Source organism: Meriones unguiculatus, chromosome 21, assembly GCF_030254825.1.
Source record: "Meriones unguiculatus strain TT.TT164.6M chromosome 21, Bangor_MerUng_6.1, whole genome shotgun sequence".
Taxonomy (NCBI): Eukaryota; Metazoa; Chordata; class Mammalia; order Rodentia; family Muridae; genus Meriones; species Meriones unguiculatus.
Window position 1 is genome coordinate 37,303,798 of NC_083368.1, and position 27,339 is coordinate 37,331,136.

At 39.0% G+C, this 27,339-nt stretch overlaps 1 protein-coding gene across 1 annotated transcript in view; it reads left to right on the forward strand.

Moving 5' to 3' along the window:
• The window catches only part of Sdhaf3 (succinate dehydrogenase complex assembly factor 3), a 45,351-nt gene extending 36,842 nt beyond the window's left edge, over positions 1-8,509 (forward strand). Inside the window, exon 2 of the mRNA XM_060373733.1 lies at positions 7,968-8,509. Within this exon, the coding sequence (XP_060229716.1) occupies positions 7,968-8,153 (186 nt within the window). The 3' untranslated portion in view covers positions 8,154-8,509. The remainder of the gene's footprint in view (positions 1-7,967) is intronic.
• Positions 8,510-27,339: the final 18,830 nt, after the last annotated feature.

Sequence of the window (27,339 nt, forward strand, 5' to 3'; positions counted from 1 at the left end):
ATAATTGGCTTAGTGATGCACCTCAAGAGTTTTGGAAAACAAGGAAATAAGACCCAGAAGCAGTAGACAGAAGAAATAATCAAAGTTATGACAGAACTTCTGTCAGTTCTGTTAGGTTCTACTTGTCAGTTGTTGGCCTCAATTCCTGGGCAAAGAAATCAGTTCAGAAAGCCCTTTCAATACACCTAAAATTTGTGGGGTATTGCCTGTGTTTTCTACTAGTAGTTTCAGTGTTTTAGGTTTCAAATTGAGGTCTTTGATTCACTTGGAACTAATTTTTGTGCAGGGAGATAAATATGGGTCTAGTTTTATTCTGCCTGTGGACATGCATTTTTACCAGCACCATTATTTGAAGATTTTTTTCCAGTATATGTTTTTGCCTCTTTGCCAAATATCAAATGTTTATAGTTACTGAGTACTCTTGTTTGAACCGTCTATTTTATTCCATTCATCCACATGTCTGGTTTTGTGACAAAACCAGACTGTTTTTATTACTATAGCTCCGCAAGATATTGTGATATCTAGAATGATCATCCACCCAGCGGTACTTTTCTCATTCAGGTTTGTTTTTGCTATCTAGGATATTTTCTGGTTCCATATGACTTTTTAAAAAAGTTTCTGTGAAGAATGTTGTGGGAATTTTTTGTTGGAATTGCATTGAATCTGTAAACTGTGTTTAGTAGGATGCATGTTTCCACAGTATTCTACATGGGATTATCATTCCATTTTTAGGTTTTTTCTCAATCTCTTTATTGGTGTGAAGTTTTCACTGTAGAAGCCTTTCACCTGCCTACTTATATTCCAAGCTACTAGTATCTTTGGTGCTACTGTAAGTAAAAGTATGCCTGTGATCTTTCTCAGGGTTTGTTGTTGCTGTATAAAAAGGCTACTGATTTTTGTAAGTTGATTTTGTACACTTGCACTTTGCTGAAATTGATTGTTTCTAGAAGTTTCCTGGTAGAGTTTTTTGGAAGCCCTATGTATATCATATCATCTTCAAATAGGGATATTTTAACTTATTTTCTATTTGTATGCATTGTCTTTTCTTGTATTGCTCTGGCTAGTGCTTCAAAAACTATATTTAAAAGGAGTGAGCATAGTGGACAGGCAGCCCTTTTTCATCTGACTTTAAAGGGATTGATTTGAGTTTTTCTCCATTTAGAATAATGTTAGTTGTTGGCTATATATATATATATATATATATATATATATATAGGCTTTATAATGTTAAGGTTTATTCATATCAGTCTTACTCTGTCTAGGACTTTTTATCATGAAAGTATGCTGGATTTTGTGAAAGGTTTTTTTCTGCATCTTTTGATATATGATTGTACTTTATTTATTGACTTATCTATGTTGAGCCACCCCTGCATTTTCAGAATAAATCCAACTTAATCGTGGTCAGTGATATTCTCGATATGTGCCTGTATCCAGTTTGCTAGTATTTTATTGAGGACTTTTGCATCTGTATTCATCAAGGAAATGGTCTGTAGCTTTTTCTTGTTGTCTCTTTACCTGGTTTGTATATTAGAGTAATATTAGCTTCATAAAGCAAGTCTTGGAGTGAGCCTTCTATTTCTACCTCATTGAATAATTTAAGAAGTCTTGGTTGTAGTTCTTTGAAAGTGTGGAAAAATTCTGCTGTGAATTCATCTGGGCCTGGGCTGTTTATTTCTTTAAGTTAGTTAGAAGGTTTTGCTTCAGTTTCCTTCTTCATTATGGGTCTGTTTAGGTTGTTGATCTTTTCTTGGTTTAACTTAAGTAGTTTGAATTAATGGAAAACTCATCCATTTATTTTAGATTTTCCAACTGAATGGAGTACAGGTTTTAAAACTATTCTCTTATATCATTCTGCATTTCTTTGGTGTCTATTATAATGTTTCCCTGCATATTTCTAATTCTGTTAAGTTGGTTGTCTTTTTCTTTTCATTCGTTGTGCAAATTGCCTGCCTAGCTTGTTTATCTTTTGCAAAGAACCAGCTCCTAGCTTTATTGGTTCTTTTTACTGTTCTCATTATTTCTATTTCATTAATTTCTGCTTTGATTTTTACTACTTCTTGCCATATATTGGTTTTGGATTTGGTTTGTTACTTTTCCAAATTCTTAAGTTGTATCAGTGTGCCATTTATGTGTTCTGATTTTTTTTTTTAATGTAGTCACTTAGGACTATATACATCCCACTTAGGATTGCTTTTAATGTGTCCCAGGGTTTTTGTTGTGTTTTTATTTTTAATTACTTCCAGAATTCTTTCTGGATTCCTTCTAACCCAGTTCATCATTTAGTAATGAGCCATTTAATCTCCATGAGTTTATACACTTAAGAGTATTATTTGCTGTCAATTTGAGTTTTTTATATTTGTTAAGGTTTGTTTTGTGTACCAGCATGTGGTCTGTTTTAGAGATGCTTCCATGGGCTGCTGGACCCAGAGAAAAGCTGCTGCCAGCCACAAGAGGTACCTTGAAGACAGGAGAGGAGTACTCACAAAGGCACAAACCCAGAGAATTAAGAGTTCACAGAGTTTTACAGCCTGGATACAAATGCCTGTTTAAATATTAGCCATGTACCATTTTAATTCTCGCCACAGTCACATGAAGTAGGCGGTACAGATGTCATTATACTATACATGTTTGGCGATTTTAATTAAAGATGTCCTAATAATTTGATAATTAGTGCTGAATAACAGGATGGTGTTTTGCCACTTTTCATAAACATTCTGGTCCATTCACACAGGGAGGAGACTTAGGATCTATAACATAATGAAGTATTACAGAATTCATTGAGAAAGCTGAAACACTGGGGGCCAGGGGGATGGCTCATTCTTCTTCTGAGGCACTGTTAACTACTGTCTGTAACTACAGCTTCAGGGAATCTGGTGCCTTTCTATGGTCTTCACATGCACCAGACACTCTATGGTTCACACGGCAGGCAAAGAAATCATACATATAACATAATGAGAATAAATATAAGGCATGTGCCATGAGGTCTGGTGACAATATTATTATATATATTTTTAAAAATAGCTATATAAAACAAAGTATACAGATAATCCTTGGCTTCATCTCTTTGTCAAGTAACCAGGAAAATGAATTTTAAAAATTAGTCCAATGATTATATTTGTAGGTGAGCTACATAGCATATTTTAAAAAATGTATTATTTACCTTATAAACATTGTTGATATTAAGCTTCTAGGAACCTGTGTTTTCTAAGCAATAATGTCCTTATTTAGTGGCTGTGACTTACCAGTTCTGATGCGGTGCCATTTTTTATTTCTATGTCTAATGCCAAGGACATAGAATTCACAATAGACAAATGGAGAGAGCATTTATGGACCACCTCATCTCAATCATTTCCTTATTCTGTCCTTAACAAAGAACTTCCCATGCTCCTCTTCTTGTTCTCTGCTTTTTCTAGAATTTGGGTTGCTATACTAGACAAAAGTACCTGTGAACCAACTTCATGGTTACCCAAGAAATTTACTTTTTGGTGATAGTAGTGTTACTTCTTCGCCTTGTTTTCTGTGAATCAATGCAATTTAGGAGCAAAGGAATAGGGTATGTTATCATCCAGAGCTGTTTGTTGCATGCTGTAAAAAGAACAGATATTCTGTCAGTTACTTGAAACTCTGGTCAAAAAGAACTGGAACTCAAATTTATGATCATAGCCACAAATGACCCTTTGTGTGTGTTTGAAATAGTGTCTGTCTTGAAGGCAGAGGAGCTTCAAATCCCCAAGGTGGTGTCTTTTAAAAATGTATTATTTACCTTACAAATATTGTCCTTATTACTGATGGTAATAATTCTATTCTGATAGCCTTCAGGTTCTCATCAGGAGAGGTGTTTGAGTTGATTTTGCTTCTTAAGGAAGCATAGCACGTTAAATCACGTCTCTGTGGAGAACTGGGAATGAAAGGCTGCAAGCTATACTCAGCGGTTCAGTACTGCTGAGTAGAATACTGGGATGACTGAATATATTTTGGGGAGAGACATTTTTCTCAAAATCCAATACTTTTCTTTCGGAGAGTAAAAGAAGTATAAATTATTTATCAGGACTATTAAGAAATTGCTGTTATTTTAGCTTTTCAGTGAACTAAGAGAGTAGTAGTACAGTCTATACTGTTCTTTTAAAAAAAATAGGAATGCACGTTAAGAAAGAAATTAAGAATTCAAAAGAAAAAATATATATATATATATACAGTAGCTTTTCTCAACCCTGTGTCATGGATTTACTTTCTTTGACCTTTTTGCTTTCTGTGTCTGTCACCATCACACTTGCAAAACTTGTTCTCTTAAACTCTGATCGTTATGGTCATCTTAAAGCAACCAACCTGTGGTCCAGCTTTGTTCTCCAGAACCAGTCTGTGTGTGTGAAAGTCTATGAGGAATTTTATGCCACTTTGCTTCTAGCTTATGGGCAAAGCAGCATCAGTTCACACTATGGATATATGTTCTAATGTAGTGTTACAAAAAGTAAAAAGTATCAACGTTTACTAACTAAAGTGACAGATCTGAAACCTTGATCCTTACTGAAGAAATTTCCGTTTAGTCTTCTTTAAATGCATCTTCTTTAGGTTTTAAAATATGTAAAGTAACATATTATGCTGAAGTGTTTAAGAACAACAACACTGGTCCATGCAAGTTCTTGCAGGTATTCTGTTTTCTCCAAGGAACACTTGATGTTGGAGGAAAACATGAAATGGTTAATTGGAGGCAGAAAAATGTGGATCAAAGAAGATTAATAGCAAGAGTTAATAAGGGACAAGTTTGTCACCCAGGATGTCATTCTGCTCTCATTTGGAAGAAAAAAAAAAAAAGGCTTCATGATTAAGATATTCTCAAAAAATAACTAGTTTTCTTCTTTGAACCCCAACAAACCCACAAGAAAACAGTTTGAGGGGTATTTTAGAATCTGAGAATCCGGTTCAGGCAGTATTTGAATCTGAGCAAAATACTTCATTTCTTTTGATTCATGGAATTAATTTAAATTTAGCCTTGAGTATATGTGTACTCAAGAGACCTGTGCTTTTCAGGTTGATGAAACAGCGTGTGAATGTACAGGTGTCATGTTCCTTATCCATTTGTCAGGTGACGGCCATTTAGGCAGATTCTGTTTTCTTGCTGCCCGGAAAAGCACAGTGACAAACTTGGATGTCCACGTGTCATCGTAGTGAGATACAGAGTGCTTTGGAGTAACGTGGCTGTCCCTCTCCTCTAGTTCTTTGAGAAGCCGCCACACTGGTTGCCATCGTGGCTGCTCTAGTTTACACTCCCGCCAACAGCGCCTAGTCCCTCTGCTACCAGAAGCAGCTCAGCCTAACCTGAGGAAGAACTGCGATTCTCTTTGCTTCAAGACGTCAGTCATTGGTGTCAACTACTGTTGGGTTAGTTTTTTCCTGAGAGGCTAAAGGGACTGGAGCTTGAGACGAAAGGATGGTGTAGATTTCCTTGCTGTGGTAACCCGCCTAACCAGTTTAGAGTTGACAGCTTTATCTGGATACTTCCAAATGACTGTTTTTCTTTTTCTCTTTTGGTGGGGTTACCAATCTTTCTACTTCAAATTTCTGTTGAGGGGCTGGAGATGAGTGGTTGAGAACACTTTACCTGCTGCTCTTGCAGAGGGCCTGGGTTCTGTTCCTAGCACCTGGTCAGGCAGCTCACAACTCCTTGTAGACCCATTTTTAGGGGACCTCCCCCCTACCTTCTTCTGGCCTCTGCATACACTTTGGAGCACATATTCACATAAAATAAATCTCAAAAATTACATTTCGTGTAAATGAAATGTGTTTCTGGTGTCTCCAAGAATCATCTCCTTTATTCCTAATCAGGCAGCTCATCCCTGTCCTGAGCATGTGTGGCTAACTTGCAGCCCGTGGTGCCCTTCCGTGGCCTTCTTATACTCTCTGGGATTTCCTCCTCCTCCCAAATTGTCTCCTGATGCCTCATTGGCACAGCAGGTGGCTGTTCAGATTCTAGTTCTCTCAGCACCAAAGAGATCTTCCATAAGACAGAAAAATGGAAAAATGTAGAGTCTAATTGGCTGCCGCCTCCTAAGTACACTGACTGAATAGACTTGAATCCTTTGTCAGGAACCAGTGAGCCATGTTTGAAAGGTTGATTTCTGGACCTCATTTCTATTGCTGTTAGTGTGATATGTGTATTCTCAAGCTGATACCGTACTGTTTTATTTACTGTAGTTTTGTAGTGAGTTTGAAAATTGGTGTCTTCCAAATTTTGCTGAGGTTTCTTCTGCCTATTCAAGGTCCCTTTATATTAATGTGAGTTTAATTTAACTTTTTCCATGTCTTAATTGAGTAACTTCCTTAGCATGCTCTCTTAGACAGTCCCCGCTTTCTTAACTTATATTGGCACACAGGCCTTATTTGTAAGAGCTGTACTTTGCTTACCTTATTTCTGTTACTTCTGTATAATCCATAGTTTTAATAAACTTTCTCCTCTTCAAGTAGAAATAGCCTGTTCCTAGTGTTTTTCTTTAGCCAGTGATGTCTGTGTGGAAATTTTTTTGTGTGTGGTATTCATTGACATGCTCAAAAGCTTTACAAACGGTTTTTAATCATAAATGTGTTTTGTCTGCCAGGAGACCCAGCAGTATTTAGAGACATTTTTGACTAGAGGATGGGTGCTACTAGCATTTAGTGGTTAGAGGCCAGAGACTTCCAAACACCCAACAATATAAAAAAGCTCCTACTCAAATTACCCAAAAAACTTCAGTTATGCCCAAATTGAGAAACACTGTTTAGTGGCCCAAACCTAGAAGCAGAGTTGATGAAGCCTATGGTATATGGCATTTTATGAGACAGATCTTGGTGAAGTGTGGAGAACATGCTTCCCTGTAAGGAGAATGTGTGGCATTAAAAGCAAAGTTCCTTCAGTGACGTCGGCAAGGGTAGCAGTTGGGAACAACTCAGATGTCTCTTCCAGGCTGAGCAGCAGCAGCTTGACTAGTGCATTTACCCCCCATGTGGATCACCAGGTCCTTAGCTGTCAACTGGGAACTGTTGGTGCACCCGCCTCGCTTTAGAGGAAGACTTTATTACAGAAGAGATTGCAGGGAGTGACAGCATACTAGGCCAACCGCTAAAAGCAAAATTACACCATTAAACTTAAAGAGCTATTCTTTACAATGATGAACGTGAAATATGAAAAGGTTTGTGTAGTGACTAAAATGTTTAGGTGAGGATAGAGTGTAAAGGCACGTTTTTTTCTGCACCCCAGGACCCAAAATAACAACTGTAAGGCTTAAATATATTTTCAAAAGCCTATGTTGATATAGCTAGGCATGTTCCCTGACTTACTCATAACTAATATCCTGTTTATTTTGTTCTTAGTTCTGCCATGTGGATCTCAGGTTCATATGTCCATTTTCTTCAGAGTCCCGGGGAAAATTCCCCCACCTCTGACTGTGTCCCAGAGTTCTCCCCTCTTTTCTCTGGAACTCCCACCTCTTTATTTCCTGCCTCAGCTAACAAGCCTTTAGCCTTTTATTGACAGGTGATGCTTCCACACAAACACAAGAGGTCCATTCTACAAGATAGAAATAGCCATCTTCCTGGATTGTGAGGCCTAATTTGAGCTTTTAAAACCCTTTTCTTCTCTTTTGAAAACCTGGTGAAAAGTTACAGTCCCAGAAACGTGTGTACGTGTGTACACAGGGTTTTGTACATGGTCCTAGCTGGTCGTGATGCACACTTCCAAAGCAGGCCTCTACCACTGGTTTGCAGATTAAAGACTTTCCTAAATGTCGATAAAAACCTTCAGAATGCTAAAAGTAAGATCTACTTAAAATACATGGTTGGAGTCTTCAGACATGATTTCATCTTTTTAATAAAATGCAAAAAAAAATTTGTGATGGAACTCAACTGGTGACTTTGGAAGTAGGAACGTTTACTCCATGGCTCAGTGCGCATGGAATGTTTTAAATCTCTAACCTTTCTTCCTGTCTCTTTCCTAGACATATGCAGCAGTGTTGTGCAGACAAAGTTCAACAGGAGAAGCACGTTTTGGCACCTCTCTCCCAGAAGAAAAACTTAATGACTTTCGTGATGAGCAAATTGTACAGTTGCAAGAGCTGATGCAAGAAGCTACTAAACCCAATCGGCAGTTTAGTATCAGCGAGTCCACAAAACCAAAATTGTGATACAGTAATCCTAAGAAAGCATGTGGAATGTATCGCCTCTTACCTCATCTACCGTTAGCTCTTTAAAACATATCCTTTCAGCTTTAATGGTATACTCTCTTATTTTTGGACAACATGAATGATATATGGATCAAGATCACCAATGCACACTATGCCATCATGCGAATAAGGTTTATTTACTGTGTGGAATGTAACTTTTGGATTAAAGAAAGGTGTTAAAAATGAAACATTTTGGAATTGTGCTGGAAAGAAAATTTTTTTTGTAAGTAAATTTGTTTTAAATTCTATTCCTATCAAGCATTAGTCTCATGATTTGTTTCTAGTTTCTTCAGTTAAATAAACATATGATAATGGTAGCTGTGGAATTTCAGCAAGTTTATTATTAGACATTGTCATTCTGAAAGTCCCATCATTTCTCTGGCTGTCAGTCAGAATGTCCTCTTTGAGTCACTCACAATGAAAGTTTTAAGAAAAGCTTGAAGGTTCAGTTTCTAATAGTTTCAATTATTGCCTAAATGTTGGGGAGATGAAAAATACTAAGGTGACTTAGACATTTAAAAATGAAATACCCATCAAAACCTGCATGTACATTGGGCAACCTGTTGGATACTAACTAGAGAGGCACAAATTGGCCAAGGAGCTAGCTCAGTTGGATAAGTGTTTGCTGTGAAAGCGTGATGACCTGAGTTAGGGTTTCATGCCACCAAGAAGCCGGCGTGATGATGTATGTCTTCAATCCTAGTGCTGAGGGAGCAGACAGGCACATCAGCTTGCCAGCCTGCGAGTGTAGCTGACTCAGTGAGCCTCAGGTAGGTGCAGTGAGAGACCTGGTCATAAAAGTAAGGAAAGGTGGGCTCTCTATACTGACTGAGAACAACAAGCTCACCATTAGGGTCTTGGGAAGATCTGGTGTGGTCTAGGTCACCAGGCTATTAACCGCATCTGCTCCCAGCTGCTGGCCAGATAAGCTTGCGCATCCCTTCCTTGGAGGGACCAACCCTGTGTGTTTAGCATTCCAGCTTCGCCTAGTGCTTTTCTGCGAGCACAAGGACCTCCATGCCTCCTACACCGAACTAAACCACATTTCTAAATTTCAAGTGTTTTTAAAATTATATGTGATAGTTCTAATTATGTTATGTTTTTTTCCCTTCTCAATAACTAAATGATGTTAACATATAACCAGTTCATCAGTTAATCTGTCTTTCAGCTTAGATTTTACATTTCCCCAGAGGCTTCCTTATCAGGAATCCTGCTAATGCCATGTGGACACTTGCAGAGTAGCTTTGGCTCTCTGGCCCTCTTCATAACCCTTTCTATCTGTAAGTACCTGGCTAGCTCCTTCTTCCCACATCCACCTAGCTGGTGTCAGAACTTGATTTGCTCAAAAGAACAAATGTATGGTCCAGACGTTAAAGCCTGGCACACTTTCACCACTGTGATTAGAAACTTGCTGTCCCGGCTGCCACATGGGCTACCGACCAGAGGATCTGAGCCTGTGAGGTGGGTGAACTGCTCTAGACAAGCCAGCCAGTTCAGCCAGCCTCCTGAAATTCTGGTTTACAAGGAAGTTCTAATGACATGGAAAAAATCTCTGGTGTTATTGGTAACTAATAGAAGATGTTTTAAAATAGAATTTTTATAAACTGTTAGACATTTTGTTTTTAGTAACATGGTGGACTCTATTCAGCTGATCAGCTTTCCTACTGGAAACCCAGACTTTCGAGTGGAATAGAAATAAAATCTAAGCATTTTAGACATACTCAGGCTGCCAGGACCTTCAAAGTCAATGTCCACACGTGCTGAAGCTTCTGCCTGCGGGTGTTTCAGCCTTGGTTTTGATTGTCCCTATACTGTGCAAACCACAAAGCTCAGAGCCCACCTGAAGTGGAAATTCTCAAGAAAACATTTTTTTTTTCTTGAAGCCAGGACCCTTATAACTGCACTACGGGTTAGAGGAAGCCCAGAGAAAACCTCCAGAGCTGCAGGACCCTTAAAACTGCACTAAGGGCCAGAGGAAAACCTGCAGAGTTGCAGGTTGCTACCAGTTCAAGCTGTGGCTAAAACAAAACTTTGAAGCTATGAAGGTGTGTAGTCTCCAAAAAACACAGATGTAAACACTATTTGGGAAGATGAACCAGAGCCACAAATAATTGCTCTAGGAACACGAACTCCTCAAGTTTAAATAAACCTACAAGGTAAACTAGCACCACAAATAAAACAACAGAGTCAGCCCACAGGGAAGATCAGGTTTGAAATTAGCATATGCGCAGCATAGTATGAAACATTTTCAAGTAAAAGGTTAAAATGTCTGTAGGAAACCAAGTGTCAAATATTCGAAAGAACTTAGAGAAATAGTATAAAGAATAAAAGTCAATAAACAGGTTTAATAGATTAGGAGGACCTGAAATGAGAATTACTGGAATTCAGTACAAAAGACATATAGACTGTTGTACATCAAGGAATGAGAGTTCATGAAATAAGTCTAGCATATATCTAGAATATGAAATCCTCACTGTGTCATACCATAGGAAGATGGCAAAGACATTTTTCAACAATGTTTTTATTGATTATTTTGGAATTTCATATCATGAACCCTGATCACACTTTGCATTCCTTCCAGGTCTATGCCTAATTCTGTGTCTACCCCGATCCCAGAAAAAAAAAGAGAACACTCATTCTTGTTGCCCAAACCATCAGTGGAGCATGTTCAAACTCCCTGTGGCCACCCCCTCGAGGAAAACGGTTCTTCCACTGGAAACCATCAGTTATACAGAGCTGGACTTAACCTTATCATAATTTTCAGTAGTCATCTTTGATAGTGCCTGTCTAGGCTGTTACTTTTGGGTGGAGGCATTGTCAAAGAAGCTTTCATGTTTCTTTCTCAACTGTGTGTCTGCAATTGCCTTTTACAGTCAACAGGAGCATGGATCATGGATTTCCATATAGTTCCTGCTGACAGCATGGGCCATGGACTTTAAGTGGCCCAAAGTCCAGATAACTTTCAGAGGAATATCAGAGTGCAGGACAAGTCCCTGAACAGTCCTGGTGACCCAGCTCATTGGCCCCTTTCTCCACTGTAGTTCTCAGAAGGTGCTTGGGATGCAAATCCTGAGACAAAGAGAGACCATTGAGAACAGCCTGGCTCCTGTTTCTGGTTTCTGTCCCTCCTCTTTCTATCTCTCCTGGAACAGGATATCTATCAACATGGTAGCTCAACATAATCAGGTCACCCTCTGGGTGTGAATCCCACAGGGAACCCGCAGATACAGTGTGAGGTAGGCATATGTGGATAAGAGTCTACTCTGGTCAGCTCAGGACTCTTAAGGCTTGGACTAGCTGGTTATGAATCTTAGGCTGTTCATAACCCTTGATAATTACCAGTAGTAAATGGATTTAATATATTTGAGATTTCTGCCTCACCAGACTCTTGCTGGTAGAAACTGATTCAACATCCAGATATTGTGACCTCTGTGCAGTAAATTTTTCAGTTAGACCTTCGCTTCTCAACAGCAATAATGGAAACCAGAAATTCTCTGAATGCCTGGAGAGAAAACTTCAACTTAAAATTTTGGACCAAGCAAATATATTTCAAGATTAATGAAAGACTATAGTTTCAGACATTATGTAAGAGTGTCATGTGGAGATTCTTAGTAAAATCAAGTATCTCCCCTACCGTGCTGTCTCTCTCAATACAGGTTGAGTCTAAGGCATATTTGCCAAATGAAGAATGTTTCATGTAATTAAAAATGAGAGTAATGTATAGGGTAACAATTGCAGCCAGTGTAAATGTGGATACTTTGAAAGGAGAGTTCTGGTGTTGATTAATTTTAAGTATGAGTGTGATTTGTAGCATAAGCATTTTAAATGGCCACACAGAAATTAGGGTATAAATTTGAAGCTAGTAGAAGAGTAAATAAAATAGTAATCCGTATCTATATATATATAACTTTCAAAGGAGTATCAGAGGAAAACAGAAAAATAAGGAAGGACAAGATCAATAGAAAAATCAGAGTGAAGAGATACTTTGGTTTGATAATGGCTGTCTCCTCTGAAACACGCTAATCCTCACTGTGAGGGAGACCAAGATAGAGAGAATGAAGTGTGGCTTTGGGAGGGCTTCAGGATTATACTGAAGCAGCAGGGTAGCATGCCCATGACTGAGTATTAGTGATTTTATAGGATGAGACAAACAGGACACAGGCATCTCCATGTGATACCTCAGCTGCCTGGGATTCTGTTGGTAAGAAGGCCAGTCGTCACCAGATCCAGCCCTTCCACCTCCGACAAGTGGTGAATCCAAGTAACTCTCTAAAGATAACCACACTGATGTGTTGTGATCAACAGAAAAGGACTAAAATAGTAGTTACAACTCAAAATGTTACTGTGTTTGTTAAAGGTAAAGGACAAAATTATCCAGTTAAAGGCAATTTTTAAGAGGTTAAAGAATGAAACTAATTCATGCTGTTATGAAAAAACATCTGAAGCATATATAGAGATTGTTATATAAACCAACAGAAAGCTGAAATTATGTGTGCAAATATACACACATGTGGATATATATATGTGTGTGTGTGTTTGTGTGTATATACACACACGTGTATGGCAAAAACATTGCTAGAACTTTATTAGGAAGATCATTCAAAGTTTCATTATGTGGTAAGAGTGATTAAGCAACCCCATATTTCATAAAGCTAACACAATTCCAAATAATTCACATGTCAAAGAAGAAACCCCGAATGGAACAAGCTCAGCAACAGTGAAAATGCCCGAGAAAATGTATGGCTGCCACTGAAACTGCACTTGGAGTAAATTGATCCACAGCAGTGTGTCTGGCAGAAAAGCTGTATGTGAGATGTACTGTGTCTTAGCCAGGCAGGGTGGCAGACACCTAAAATTCTAGCACAGGGGAAGAGATGAGGCAAGAAGATCAGTTCAAGGTCATCCTCAGCTATATGGTTAAGTTTAAGGTCAGGCTACATGAGAGATCTGTCTCAAAGAACTAAAAGGAAATACCTATGTTAGTAGTTCAGAAAAACAAAACTCAGGAGGAAATAAAGACCCAACCAGAAAACATACATTAAAAACAAACACAAAAACTACCATTGATTGTATCAGTAATAGATTCCTAGAAATGATTATTAGAAAGTAAAAGTAACCATACAGGAACAAAGGAGGATACAGATATTTTTGTTGTAACATTCAAAAGATAGGATATTATAAACAACTTCAATCTAATATATTTGTAAGATCCATAAGAAACTGACAAATCTTTTAAAACTTAAGGTTACCAAAATACACTCACAAAAAACGTTGCTACAGCAATGAAAGCCATTTAGTCAAGAGTTTACAGTGATTCTAGAAAGAAGAGGTTAAACCTAAGTCATTTCTGAATGAGCACCACCATTAATATCACTAAATATTTCTAAACTGAAGCTTTTCCACTGAATGGAAAGAAAGGAGGACAGGACTCCCTGATTCACTTTATCACACACCAAAGGAAGTATGAAAAGGGAAAACTATCAGTCATTTCACCTTCAACATGGAAGCAAAAATCCCAACTCTTTTATTGAGATAAATCTAGCAAATGACTATTCGTGACTTTGTCAGGTTTGTGCCAGAAATCTAGTCCTACATTAGAAAATCCATTGCTAGCATACTCCATATAATCAAAATGAAGTGAGTTAATCATGAGAGGTACAGAAAAAGCATTTGCTAAGCATTCAGCTTTTATTCATGTTTTAAAAATGCTCTTACATTATGTATGAAGGGCCCTTCAGTCCAATTAGAGAATTTCTGTGGATATCTACAGCAAACATGAATCACAGCCATCTCTGTGAAGTTCAGGAAAAGGCAAAGATGTCTATCTCTTTTCAAGTCAAAACCAGCAGTCTCTAATAGCATGAGATTTAATGTAGAACATTAATCAGTTATAAATTATCAGAATGAATAAAAGTCAAATGTTTGCTAGATAAAAATATTAATATACAAAAATCAACTACATTGCTCTAGAATGCAGAAAATATGGAAAAGTATTTTGTCAACAAATGATAAATACTTAGTAACCAATTTACCAAATGATATCCAGAATCTGTGGAAGAAATTGTAAAAGTTTCTATAAAGATCTGAAGACTCGGGTGCTCACCGCTCAAGATTAGAATATTGAACCACACAAGCTTCTTTGTCTGCAAATGTCCTATACTTTCAACACATTAATTAAAAAATTCAATTTTTAATTTTTAACTAATGTTTACTTTAAATTTTGTAAAGAAGTATAAAGTACGAGAAATATTAAAGTCATAGTCATTTTTCTTTTCTTTCTTAATACCACTTTTATTGTGTCCCTTAAGTTTGGTTATGTTGTGTTTTCATTTTCATTCTATTCTAAAATTTTTTTTATTTTTATTTTCTCTCTTGACCCATTGTTTATTGAGTAGTGAGTTGTTCAGTTTCCATGTGTTTGTAAGATTTTTGTTGCTATTGATATCCAGCTTTAATCTGTACTATTCACATAGGATGCAGGGTGTTATTTCAACTTTCTTGAGTTGTTGGCTAAAGCGGAAACCCCCAAACAACCCAGCCTGTTGCCTAGAGTATAGATTGTTCTCCACAAACTGAAGGCAAGGCCCCATTGCTGAAGGCAACACCTACCCCACTCACTGAACATGGAGAAGTTGACCTGGTATCTACGTAGACCTGATACCCCTGTGTGCTAACATTTTTAGTACAGGAAGGCATTCTGCATGCTATCAAAAGAGAGAAGTAAACACCAACCCAGTCACACAGTCTTTGATCTACAGCAGCAAATAGATCTGTCTGTGAGATATGCTAGGGCAATGGTGCCATAAACTTGTAGGAGTAACCAAGCCATATCTAATTTGACTGAAGACCCTCTAGGAGTTAAAACCCATACCCCAACACTGCTTGGGTGACCAAGAACCTGAGGTTAGGTAACTCACAGACTTAGGGTAAAACCAAATTAACCCTCTTCTAAACAAACAAACTCCACAACAAACACACACAGCAATAAAATGACTTTTAATGACATTCTGCTATGCTCATAGATCTGTACCTTTTTCAGCCATCATCAGAAATGCTTCCTTCTGCAGTAGATGAGAACAAATAGAGGGACACATAGCCTGACATAATGCTGAAAGCAAGAGATCTTAGAAAACCCAACCCTAAATGGGATGTCTCCATCAAACGTTTCTGCTAGGCCTGCAGAAGAGGAGGCAAAAAGAGTGTAAGAGCCAGAGGGGATGAAAGACACCAAGAAAACAAATCCTCTAAATCAATATGACCAAACACATACGAACTCACAGAGACTGTGATAGTGTGCACAAGCCCAGCACAGACCTGCACATTACATCTGCAGATATACAATGACTTCCAGTTTTGTGTGTTTATTCCTGACTATGTGAACCTGTGTCTCTCTGCTTATACCTTCTCTTGGGTTCTTTTCTTTCTATATGTTTATTTTGCCCAATACTGATGTATTAGTTTTTGTTAAACTTGTTATATGTATTGTTTTTATTATTGTTTCTAAGAAGCCTGTTTGTGTTCTAACCAGAGACAGAAAGTGGGTGGATCCAGATGGGAGGGTAGATGGAGAGGACCTTGGCATAGTAGAGGGAAGGGAAACCAGGAGATATTATGATAGAAAAAAAACCCACTATTTTCAATAAAAGGGAAAAAGTTGGTTTCTCAGTGAACATTGGATAGCTGTTTATTTGAACTTCCCTTCTAGTCACTATTTATTCTTTTGGTAGGATGCTTGATAGAAGAAAGAGTAGAAGGCCTTTAGAATTAGCTTCATATACTGTTGCTGAACTGTCCATATGAAGAAGCTGAAGGGGAGTTTCTCACCACGCTTTCCATTTCTTCATTTTCAGAATGCATCTGTTCAAACAACGCATCCTGACTCTCAGAATTAGTGAATTAAAAAAAAAATCACTTATCCTGCTTCATTTTCATTTTGAATTCTCTGAGATCTGTTAGGAATAATTATGGCCTGTAAGAAATGTGTTAATGTTGAGCAAATTATAAGATTAACTTGTATTGGTTTAGTAAGAATAAAATAGTGTTCAATGTCAGATATCTCAAATTGCACAGCCTTCAAGGGTTTTAAATTGTCCTAGCAAATGTAACTATTGCCAAGCAACCTGAAGGAAACAATGAAGTGCATGGTAATGGGTAACCAGTGAAGGCTGACTCTCGTACTGGAAAACCGAAAAGAGAGCTGGAAGAACCGTGCAATTGTACATGTAAGTCGTATATCATGATGAAAATGTAAGACAAGCTTACTCAAAAGCCATTTGATTTAAAAAAACATCTAAATGAATTGGTTTTACATTAATTGATATTTTATATCAATTCCTTATTCATTTTATTTTTATTTAATTTTTCATACAATTTATTTTGGTCATGTTTTCTTCCTCCTTTTAACTCCTTGAAGATCCTTCTCAGCTCTCTACCCACACATGTTGATGTGCTCTCTCTCTCTTTCTCTCTTGATTACACATACACACACGCACGCACACACACACCAACAACACAACATATCAATGCAAACAAACAAACAAACAAACAAAAAAAGCAACTTTTTTAAAGCAGAAAAAAATGGGGATTTGATCTCCAAGCTTAGCCTTGGGACTTTTAGAGCCAAAGAAGAAACAAAATGGCAGCTCATTGGAATCATTTTTAAATCAAGAAAGTGAATGTATTCAAATTTAAACTTGAAAAAACATAGTAAAGGCAATATACAGCAAGCCTATAGCCAACATCAAACTAAACGGAGAGAAACTTAAAGCAATCCCACTGAAATCAGGGACAAGACAAGGCTGCCCACTCTCTCCATATATTTTCAACATAGTTCTTGAAGTCCTTGTTAGAGCAATAAGACAGTTGAAGGAGATCAAGGGGATACAAATTGGAAAGGAAGAAGTCAAATTATCACTATTTGTAGATGTTATGAGAGTATACGTGAGTGACCCCAAAAACTCTACCAGGGAACTCCTATAGCTGATAAATACCTTCAGCAAAGTGGCCGGATAGAAAATTAACTCAAAAAAATCAGTAGCCCTCCTGTATACAAAAGACAAAAGGGCTGAGAAAGAAATTAGGGAAACAACACCCTTAACAATAGCCACAAATGACATAAAGTACCTTGGTATAACCCTAACCAAGTGAAGTCAAAGACTTGTATGAAAAAATTTTCAAGTCTCTGAAGAAAGAATTAGAAGAAGATATCAGAAGATGGAAAGATCTCTCATGCTCATGGCTTGGCATGATTAGCATTGTAAAAATGGCCATTTTACCGAAAGCAATCTACAGATTCAATGCAATTCCCATCAAATTACCAACACAATTCTTTACAGACCTGGAAAGAAAAATTCTCAACTTCACATGAAATAACAAGAAACCCAGAATTTCTAAAACAATCCTCTACAATAAAAGATCTTCTGGAGGTATCTCCATCCCTGATCTTAAGCTGTACTATAGAGCAACAGTAATAAAAATTGCATGGTACTGGCATAGAAACAGACTGGTGGATCAGTGGAACTGAATAGAAGACCCAGAAATAAACCCACACACTTATGGACACCTGATCTTTGACAAAGATGCCAAAACCATACAATGGAAAAAGATAGCACCTTCAACAAATGGTGTTGGTCCAACTGGATATCTACATGTAGAAAAATGAAAATAGATCCATACTTATCACACTGCACAAAACTAAAGTCCAAGTGGATCAAAGACCTCATCATAAAATCAGATACATTAAATCATTTAGAAGAAAAAGTGGGGAAGACCCTAGAACTCATTGGTACAGGAGACAACTTCCTGAACAGAACACCAACAGCACAGGCTCTAAGAGCAACAATCAATAAATGGGACCTCATGAAACTGAAAAGCTTCTGTAAAGTAAAGGACACTGTCATCAAAACAAAACGACTGCCTACAGACTGGGAAAGAATCTTCACCAACCCTTTTTCTGACAGAGGACTAATATCCAGTATATATAAAGAACTAATATCCAGTATATATAAAGAAACTGAAAAGCAACAAACCAAGTAATCCAATTAAAAAATGGGGAACAGAGCTAAACAGAGAATTCTCTGTAGAGGCATATCGAATGGCAGAGAAACACTTAAAGAAATGCTCAATGTCATTAGCCAGTAGGGAAATGCAAATCAAAATGACCCTGAGATTTCACCTTACATTCATCAGAATGGCCAAGATGAAAAACTCAAATGACAACACATGCTGGAGAAGTTGTGGAGAAAAGGGAACCCTCCTCCACTGCTGGTAGGAATGTAACCTCGTACAACCACTCTGGAAAGCAATCTGGCACTTTCTCAGACAACTAGGAATAGTGCTTCCTCAAGATCCAGCTATACCACTCCTAGGCACATATCCAAAAGAGGCTCAAGTACACAATAAGGGCATTTGCTCAACCATGTTTGTAGCAGCTTTATTTGTAATAGCCAGAAGCTGGAAACAGCCCAGATGCCCCTCAACTGAAGAATGGATGCAGAAATTGTGGTACATCTACACAATGGAATATTACTCAGCAATGAAAAACAAGGAAATCATGAAATTTTCAGGTAAATGGTGGGAACTGAAAAGGATCATCCTGAGTGAGCTGTCCCAGAAGCAAAAAGACACACACAGTATATACCCACTCATATAGACATACAACATAGGACAAACCCACTAAAATCTATGAATCTAAAGAAACTAAGCAAGAGGGAGGACCCTGACTAAAATGCTCAATCCCCATCCTGAAAGGCAAAGAGGATGGACATCAGAAGAAGAAGAAAACAGGAAACAACCTAGGAACCTGCCACAGAGGGCCTCTGAAAGGCTCTGCCCTGCAGACTATCAAAGCAGATGCTGAGACTTATGGCCAACAGTTGGGCAGAGTGCATGGAATCTTATGAAAGAAGTGGGAAATAGTAAGATCTGGAGAGGACAGGAACTCCACAAGGAGAGCAACAGAACCAGAAAATTTGAACACAGGGATCTTTCCAAAGACTCATACTCCAACCAAGTACCATGCATGGAGATAACCTAGAACCCCTGCACAGATGTAGCCCATGGCAGTTCAGTGTCCAGGTGGGTTCCATAGTAATGGGAAGAGGGACTGCCTCTGACCTAAACTGATTGGCCTGCTCCTTGATCACCTCCCCCTGAGGGGGAGCAGCCTTACCAGGTCAATGCAGCCACTCCTGATGGGATTTGATAGACTAAGATCAGAAGGAAGGAGGGGGGACCTCCCCTATCAGTGGACTTGGGGAGGGGCATGTGTGAAGGAGGAGGAGGGAAGGTGGGATTGGGAGGGAAGGAGGGAGGGGTTTATGGGGGGATAAAAAGTGAATAAAGTGTAATTAATAAAAGTTAAAAAAACATATATAATACACATTAAAAAAAGAATTCTCTAGAAATATACCATACGTGAAAGTATTGTTCCTGGTTTTATTTATTGTGTTCTTTATGTATGGAGAACATACCCAATGGCATCAAAGTCAACATTTGCAGTAGAAGGAACTGCTGATTAGAAGGAACACTGTAAATGTATGTCTCTTCCCCTTAAAAGCCCTCCCCCAAAGGGTGTCACTCAAGGTTCTTTCCAGCTGCCCCATATGCCCCAAGTGCTTGCATTTTGAAAGAGTATGAAAAACAGGCCTGTCAATAATAGGTCAGTTCCACATCTAAACAGAGCTTTTCTCATTGGCTGTTAGTGTTTTCTCTAAGAGGGGACCAGGTGACAAAAAAAAAAAAATTCTCCAATGTATTAATAAAAATTAAAAAAATAAAGCAGAAGAAAGAAAAAAAAATCCTCCAGTGTTATCTTACTTGAGATAAATCAAACCCTTAGTGGATACTGTAAATGCTCCATGAGCCAGCCCATGCTTATTATCATGTAGAGTCCAGTCAGGCTACAAAAACTAAGAGAATTTAGCCTGAAAAACCATTGAATATTGGAGATCTGATGAGCAAAAAGAGCACCTTGAGATAGTACAGGGACAGCAACTATAGGAAACAGTTCAAGGGCGCAAGAACTAAATCAACGAGGTTAAAGTGATGCCATTTTTGAAGCTTAGCAATTAAGCCTGGCACAGTTGAAATGTATCCCTCTCAGAAGGTCAGGGCATGGCTCACCAGGTATTTCTTCGTAGACCATGACAAAATTGTTTTTGTTAGTGACATAAATAGAAATTTTATTTCAAACTTGCTCTCGAATGGGCTGCTGTTACTTCTAGGGCAAAGACATGAGACTGGTGGTGCTGATTGAGAATAAGGAACAAATGATAAATAACAGGACAAGCAAGCAAGCCTCTCTACCCCCTGCAGCCAGTAGTTTTCCTTCACTCGTGTTGTTGGCATAGTCTATTTGACGGGGCTGGGGGATATATCCAGGAGTAGAGTGCTTGCCTAGTATGCTTTCCCAGTACAACAATCAAATTGGACAAAATAAAACTGCCAGAACCATTTGGCAATGCCTTAGAATAAAAAATCAGAGTGAAATAAACAAAGAAAAAAAGGCAAAAGCAGAGTAGAGAAGGGAGGTAGAGGGATCAGTAAGATCCATCCCTTTGCTTCTTCTCCACATGCATATTATCTTCTATGCACATGGATTCCAAAGACAACACATGTAATTTCTTGTTCTCAACCAGAAATGCAACTCTGATTTGTCCACACAGTGATGTTCTCTCAAAATGTAAAATCCCAAAGTCCCATTCACAAACGCACCAACATTTATAAGTAACCACAGTATTTCTGGGCAAGAACAGTTATTCATCCAATTAGTCATAGTTCCATCCAAATATTTAGTCATCTCAAGATCATATTACAAATATCACTGACAACAGAACTTTCATAAAATGAGAAAGATGTGAGAAAAATAAACATATACATGCAGAGAGATGCACAGTCGTTTATGTAACAGGCAGAGAACAAAATATATCCGTCTACCCTTATTTTTATAACCATGTCTACAGTGGTCAAAAGGCAACAATTTATAATCTCCTTCCTCTACTAGTGATACCATGGTTTTGTTGTTATTGTCAGCAGGAAAAAACTTTTTATTCAGTGAGACATTCTAACTCTTTATTCAGGCACAAATCCCTGGGCTCCAAGTCTTTATTCCAGATTCCAGGCATAGTTCTCCCTACTTCAAATTAAGGCAATCCATTTCCTATTGGCACCAGAATATCAACTGCCCAGGTCATTTGTTTAGTCTCTCTCTCTCTCTCTTTTTAACTTGTTTGATAAGTGACAAAACCCACTGTTCTGCTAGGTTAATGGCTTCCAGGTGACTTGGATTAGAAGACTAACAATCTCATTGTATATTTGTTTCCCAAAATGAATTTTCTAATAAAAGTATTTGACTAATAGCATAATGTTGAGTAAAGGAACACATAGCCACTGACTTAGCAGAGATGTGGTTCCTACCACTGACCCAACAAGCAATAATTGTGATTCTGGCAAAGCATTATAAGAAGGGAAAATTTGTCCAAGACACATTAAATATATTAGTTTAGGCAGAAACTAGAGCTAACTTTTAACTAAAAAGTATGATTGAGTATGTAAGTAAATTAATGGTTGGGCACATTTTGTGTGTGCAAGTGTTAGAAGCAGCCAGTTGTCACACTTAACAGTTGAAATGTCACAGGCCATGGTTATACACCTGTAGCCACATCATTTGAATATTTTAGTTCAGAAGACACAAGTAGGCATCTGCAAAATGAAGAGAATTCCGAGTCATTTGCCTTACAGATTTTTCTCTGGTTCGGGACGGGCAGAACAATAGCAGAATGAAAGATTAGGAGTCTGTTTCAGATGCTTTATATTTCAGTCTCTATATATCTGTGCTTTACCCATATAATTACCAATATTTATGCAAGTCAGTCCTGCCAGTTAGTTTCTTTACATTTCAAGCTTGTTTGTTTGCCCTGTTTCTCCCTCGATTTTACAGCTTTCTTATTTCCCTGTCTTCTCCCAGGTGATGCTTCATTTCTCTTTAGCTTGCACAATGTTTCAAAGCACGAAGACACATATTGGTTCATAAACACACTTCTGTTTATTGCTCTGTTGAGAAAATTTTCACCTTGGCAAGATAGAAGAAGCACTCTTCTACACTGGTTTTTCCTGCCTCATCAATTGTATGGAATCGCAAACGGGGTTTTATGCAACACTTTAAGGCTTTTGGTTTTCAAGAAATAGCCTGCAAAAACAAATCTTGCACCTTATAATCTGTAGGTAGTTAGCGTCACTAGAGTTTACATTGACATTAAAGCCAAAGGCTGAGGGTAGGTTTAATTTAGGAAAACAATCAAGTCTGACAAAAGCAGCGGATTAATGGGACAGAGCACAGTTGTATTATATGAAGCGCTAATGGTAAGGGAACAGACTTCCTGTATAGTTGAAAACTGGTGCTCTGGGCCTGTGGAGTCGATAAAGTGCCAGTGCAGTTTTGTGTTTAGGTTTTCATCTTCCCAGTTCTCTGTGCGCCCCTCTGACTCCAACTTACAAACTCAGTAACCTAGTGTGGATCTTGAGTTGTTTAGTTCTCCAAATGGCCTGCAGGTGTTTTGCTCTTTCACTTAGTTCTGTAGCAAGGCTACAGTATAAGAAATTAAAACATACTTTTACCTGAAAACATCTGAGAACCTTTGTTGACTTGGGGATGGGGAAAATGTGGGAAGGCCAGAGGGCTGGGGCTCAGAGAATCCATTAGAAACCTTACCAACTTCTGGGAAAATAATTACAAATAAGTCCCATAATTTGTTCACCACAATGGCATGAGAACACAGCTCAAGGCCTTCCCTGGGTCCTCAGATCTATTCATTTTATGCTTAAAAAAAAAAAAAAAAAACACTCGAAAGACCCAGCTGTCATGACTTCATTACATTAAGAACTGCGAAAATATTTTATGATTTTGGCTCAAAAAAACATTCTGTCATAAAGATGATCCTGTTGTTCATGAGGCAAAGACAAGCTGAACTAGGGGTTCAGCATGGGATAAGATGAAAAAGGGTAGACTGAACAACCAGTAGCTAAAGTAGCAAAATGAACACCAGTGAGGAAAAAAAAAAGCTTTAATATTCAGACTAAAATCCCGAGCTTGTACCTGGAAGGTGGGAGAGTCGAGGAAAAGTTCTTGAAAAGTACGTTCTTTTGCTGCTTTGTTTCTGTGAGAAGAGCATTGCAGCACCTGCTGTTTTAGCAGGGGAAGACAGGAAGGAATGAAAACTAGCAGAGCTCTGCCATTACTACCATGCCAGAGAAAGGGCATACAGTTGCTGTGAAAGGGAACCAAAAGCCTCTGGGTTAGTTTTCAACATGTAGGAAGATGGCGCAGAGGGAGAATTGCCAGATTTGGCACAGTAGCAAAGGAGCAACAAAGGAGGAAAAAAAAAAAGACACTTGCTTAAATTTGAATTTCCGATGAAGTTTTTATAGTTTTTGAGAACAGATATATGTACTAAACATATGTCTCAGGTGTTTTTTTTTTTTCTTCTGTGAAACATAGGATAACAAAATAACCCTCCCATTCATAGTAAAGCATTTACCAGGATAAACACTCTCTGTGGGGAAGAACTGTGCTCAGTTCCTAACTTTTTTGTACACTAAAAACAGTATTTTAAAGCTCTCGTGGAACACCAGCTTTCCTTGATTTTCTCACAGTCGATGAAATTGGGCAGGTGAGCCCACCATGCTTTTGGACTTTCATCCTTTGGAGGACTGGGTTCCTGTTCCTCTGTCAGAGCAGACTATGTGCCTGGCAATAGCATCACCTTGCAGCCTGGGAGGAGGCCATTGATGGCACTGCCTCTGCAGCTGCAGTTTAACCCGGCTGAGGCCAATCCGAGAAGCACTATCAGGAACGCTGGTGATGTCGTGACATGGACGTGGCTTTGAGTACGGCCTCTTTCTCCTGATTGTCCCGCCATAAGTCACCTAACATCACTAGGTCTCCGTTTGCCCATCTGCTACACAGAAGTGAGAATACCTGTCTCAACAGTATGAATTCTGATTAGGTTGTCAGCATGGCGCCTGGCAAAGAGGAAGCAGCCAGTGAATGTTAGGAATTGTAATTCCTGACCATGTTGGTGGTGGCAAAAGCCTGGGAAGAATGTAACTGACCTTCCTATTATAGTTGTAGCTTTTTAATTTTCAAAATATTTTTTTCGAAGAGGGATGGCAAGAGGGAGGGAAGGGAGACAGGGAGGGAGGAAGGGGGAAAGGGGAGGATAAAGGCAGAAAGGCTTTACTCTAAAAGGAATAGCTACGCCTGAGGCTGTCCTCTGCAGCGTTGCTCCTTGCTATTTGTGGAAGTAATTGGCCTTGTTCTCTCTGAGCTCTGCATAAGAAGCAAACGAATCAATCTTGTGCAGATTGACACCGCGTGAATGAGATCATTTAACTCCCATTTAGCCCAAATAGCTGTTGCTAGTCAGCTATCTCGTCTGACAGAGAAATAGAAGGGTCCTCTTCTAGTCCCATTAGCAGCAGCAGCGCCACTGTGTCTCAGCACCAGAACTCGACTCCTGACATGGGGTGTCTCTTTTGCATCCTATTATTTATAGAAGATATTCAGTGCTAAAATAGTTCTTTAAGGTGAGGAGTTGAGGGAGTAGAATTGAACCTTCTTTGAACCAGACTTGATGACAAGAGTCTTTGGAGGACTCTGTCATTTCACCTCAGCACATCTCTTCCGTGCAAACAAGCAAGGGCATACTTTAAGTGTCTGTAATACCGGAAGGCGAAGACCACATGATCTGTCTTCACGGTGCTACTGTAGGAAGTCAATCTCATGAATTTGAACGTAGCCAGTGACCCCTTTGGCTATGCTAGCAAAACCCTAGGGCAATTTCTTTTCTGAATGTTGCCGTTTCTGTCTCAAAACTTCCCAGTCCTCCCATTTCTACCAAATTCTAACTTGTCCCTACATCCAGGTTAGGTGTCATGTCTACGGCGCTTTCCCTGGTTTCTTTAGGTACTGTGGCTCCCATGCTGGTTAGAGCTTGTGTCTCTCTGGTTAGTGCTGGTTGCTGCTGTGTGTGCTCAGTGCTCTCGCCTTCAATGGGACTGGGGCATCCTGGGAACAATGGGACCACACCACTCATCTCTGTGTTGCTAGTATGTAACAGAAGTTTTGGTTTCTTGGTAAACTCCGTTATGTTGCGAAAATGATGTTCTTTTTTTTTTTTTTTTCTTTAAATCCCAAGTGTGGGATTTTAGTTTGAGCTTTAGTTTGTCCACAGATGTTAACTGTCTCTTGTGGGGTGTGGCTTTTACCAGCCGGTAACAGCCTGCCATGTGTGGTGCAGGAAGGGGGCGTGGTCAAGGGCTGTGAGGATTTAAATTTGAGAGCCCAGAAAGAGTGGCGTGTTGCATGGTGTTGGCGTGTAGAGGGCAGCAGTTTGGAGAAACCAGAGATGGACACAGTGATGCTTTGGAGCAGACAGATGGAGAGAAACACTCTAGGGCGCAGCAGCTTGAAGGAGACTGCAGGCTGCATTTGTTGTTGACGGAGATTGGTATATTCCCCCAAAGACCTATCAACCCTTAACAGCAGTTAAAGGAAATAAAGGACTCTGTGTCCCCTCTCTTCACTAACCTTCCCTCTCCTATGTAGGTTTGGGAGGTTGGAAGAGGACCTAGAGGCCTAAACAGCACAAATGAAGCAGAATTTTATAAACGCGTGCTACACTAGTACATAAACTTTGAGAGTCAGCAGTGGATACCCAGTGGGAAGTTGTTGGCTAAAGTGACTAGTGAATCTCTGGTAAAATCATTAGTTGGTTGACATGTTATTTCCTAAGGCAGCTGCAACTAAGTACCACAGAGAAAGTGACTCAAGAAACACCTTTTCTTTTTTATAGTTCTGAGGCAAGATGTCTGAAATTAAGGTGTCAACAGGCCACAGTGCCTCTAAAACCTCCAGGGGAAGACCCATCCATGTTTTTCTCAGCTTCAAGTAGAGTCAAGTGTTCTCTGTCTTGTGGAAGCAAAACTTCACGTCTACTTAGGTTTTTACAGGGCTCTCTTCACCCAGTGTTCCTGTGCAAATCTCCTTCATATAAGGATTCTGCTGATATTTGATTAAGTCCCTCCATACTCTGGGATGACCTTATTGTCATTCACCCCATGTGCAGTGACTCATCTTAATAAGCATACATTATACCATGCCCATGGAGGGGAGAGGTTAGGACTTCAGTCTATTGACTAGAGCTGAGACTCCACAGTGGGCACTGTCTATCGTACAGATGAATTCGGATTTGGAAGCAAAAATCACAGGCAGTGTTACTAGAAAGCAGCCAGAACTATTAGGGAAAAGAGGTAAAAGTAAGGCAGGAAATACATCCATCTGTCAAGCAGTGTACAGATACCTTTTGTCTAGAGTGCTCTTTCTAATACTTCAATGAGTGAAAACTCATTGAACTGAAGGCTCTCAACCTGCTGGTGGGATGAACTACCATGAAGTCTTTATCCATGTCTGAATCAGACGTTAGATTTAGAAATGTTCACGATAGTTTCTTTAATATGTTACCAAACTGCTGGCAGCTCACCTTCTAATAGTTTTACTCAAGAGCAAGGGAAAAAAACAGGTTAATTAACTTTTGAGGATAGCAAAATATGCTGAAAGAGATAATGGGATAGCGAAGGTCTAAGATGTGAGGAGGGTGTATGCTGGCTTCAATGCAGAAGACAGGCCCCAGGCCTCTTTGACATTTGCCACTGGCAGCTTGGCTCTGAGCAGAAGCCACAGAGGATCCCACAAACCTTGGGAGGACACATGCTGGCCCCCGCAGTGCTAGTAGGAGATGCAACAGTGGTAGGTACCAATGGTGGGCAAAGATGAATTACCATCACAGGCCAGTATCCTCTGCAGGTTTTAGAGCATGCAGAAGGAATTAGATGATGTTGCTATTATAGACTTTTGTCAGAATACTGTGTGGCTAAGAGAGATTGTTAAGTGATGAACTGTCTTCCTTAAAAATGAAATATTGGTTGAATGAAAATTAATTTTTCATTTGGAGAAAGAAAGGAAAAATTCTGGATGTAGTTCTGTTTAAAGAGAACACACACAGAGATCAATAAAATATGAGGGTCCCACCTCTTACCTAGCATGGCATCTCTGTTTTTCTAGACCTCTGCAATTATGACAAGTTTCTAG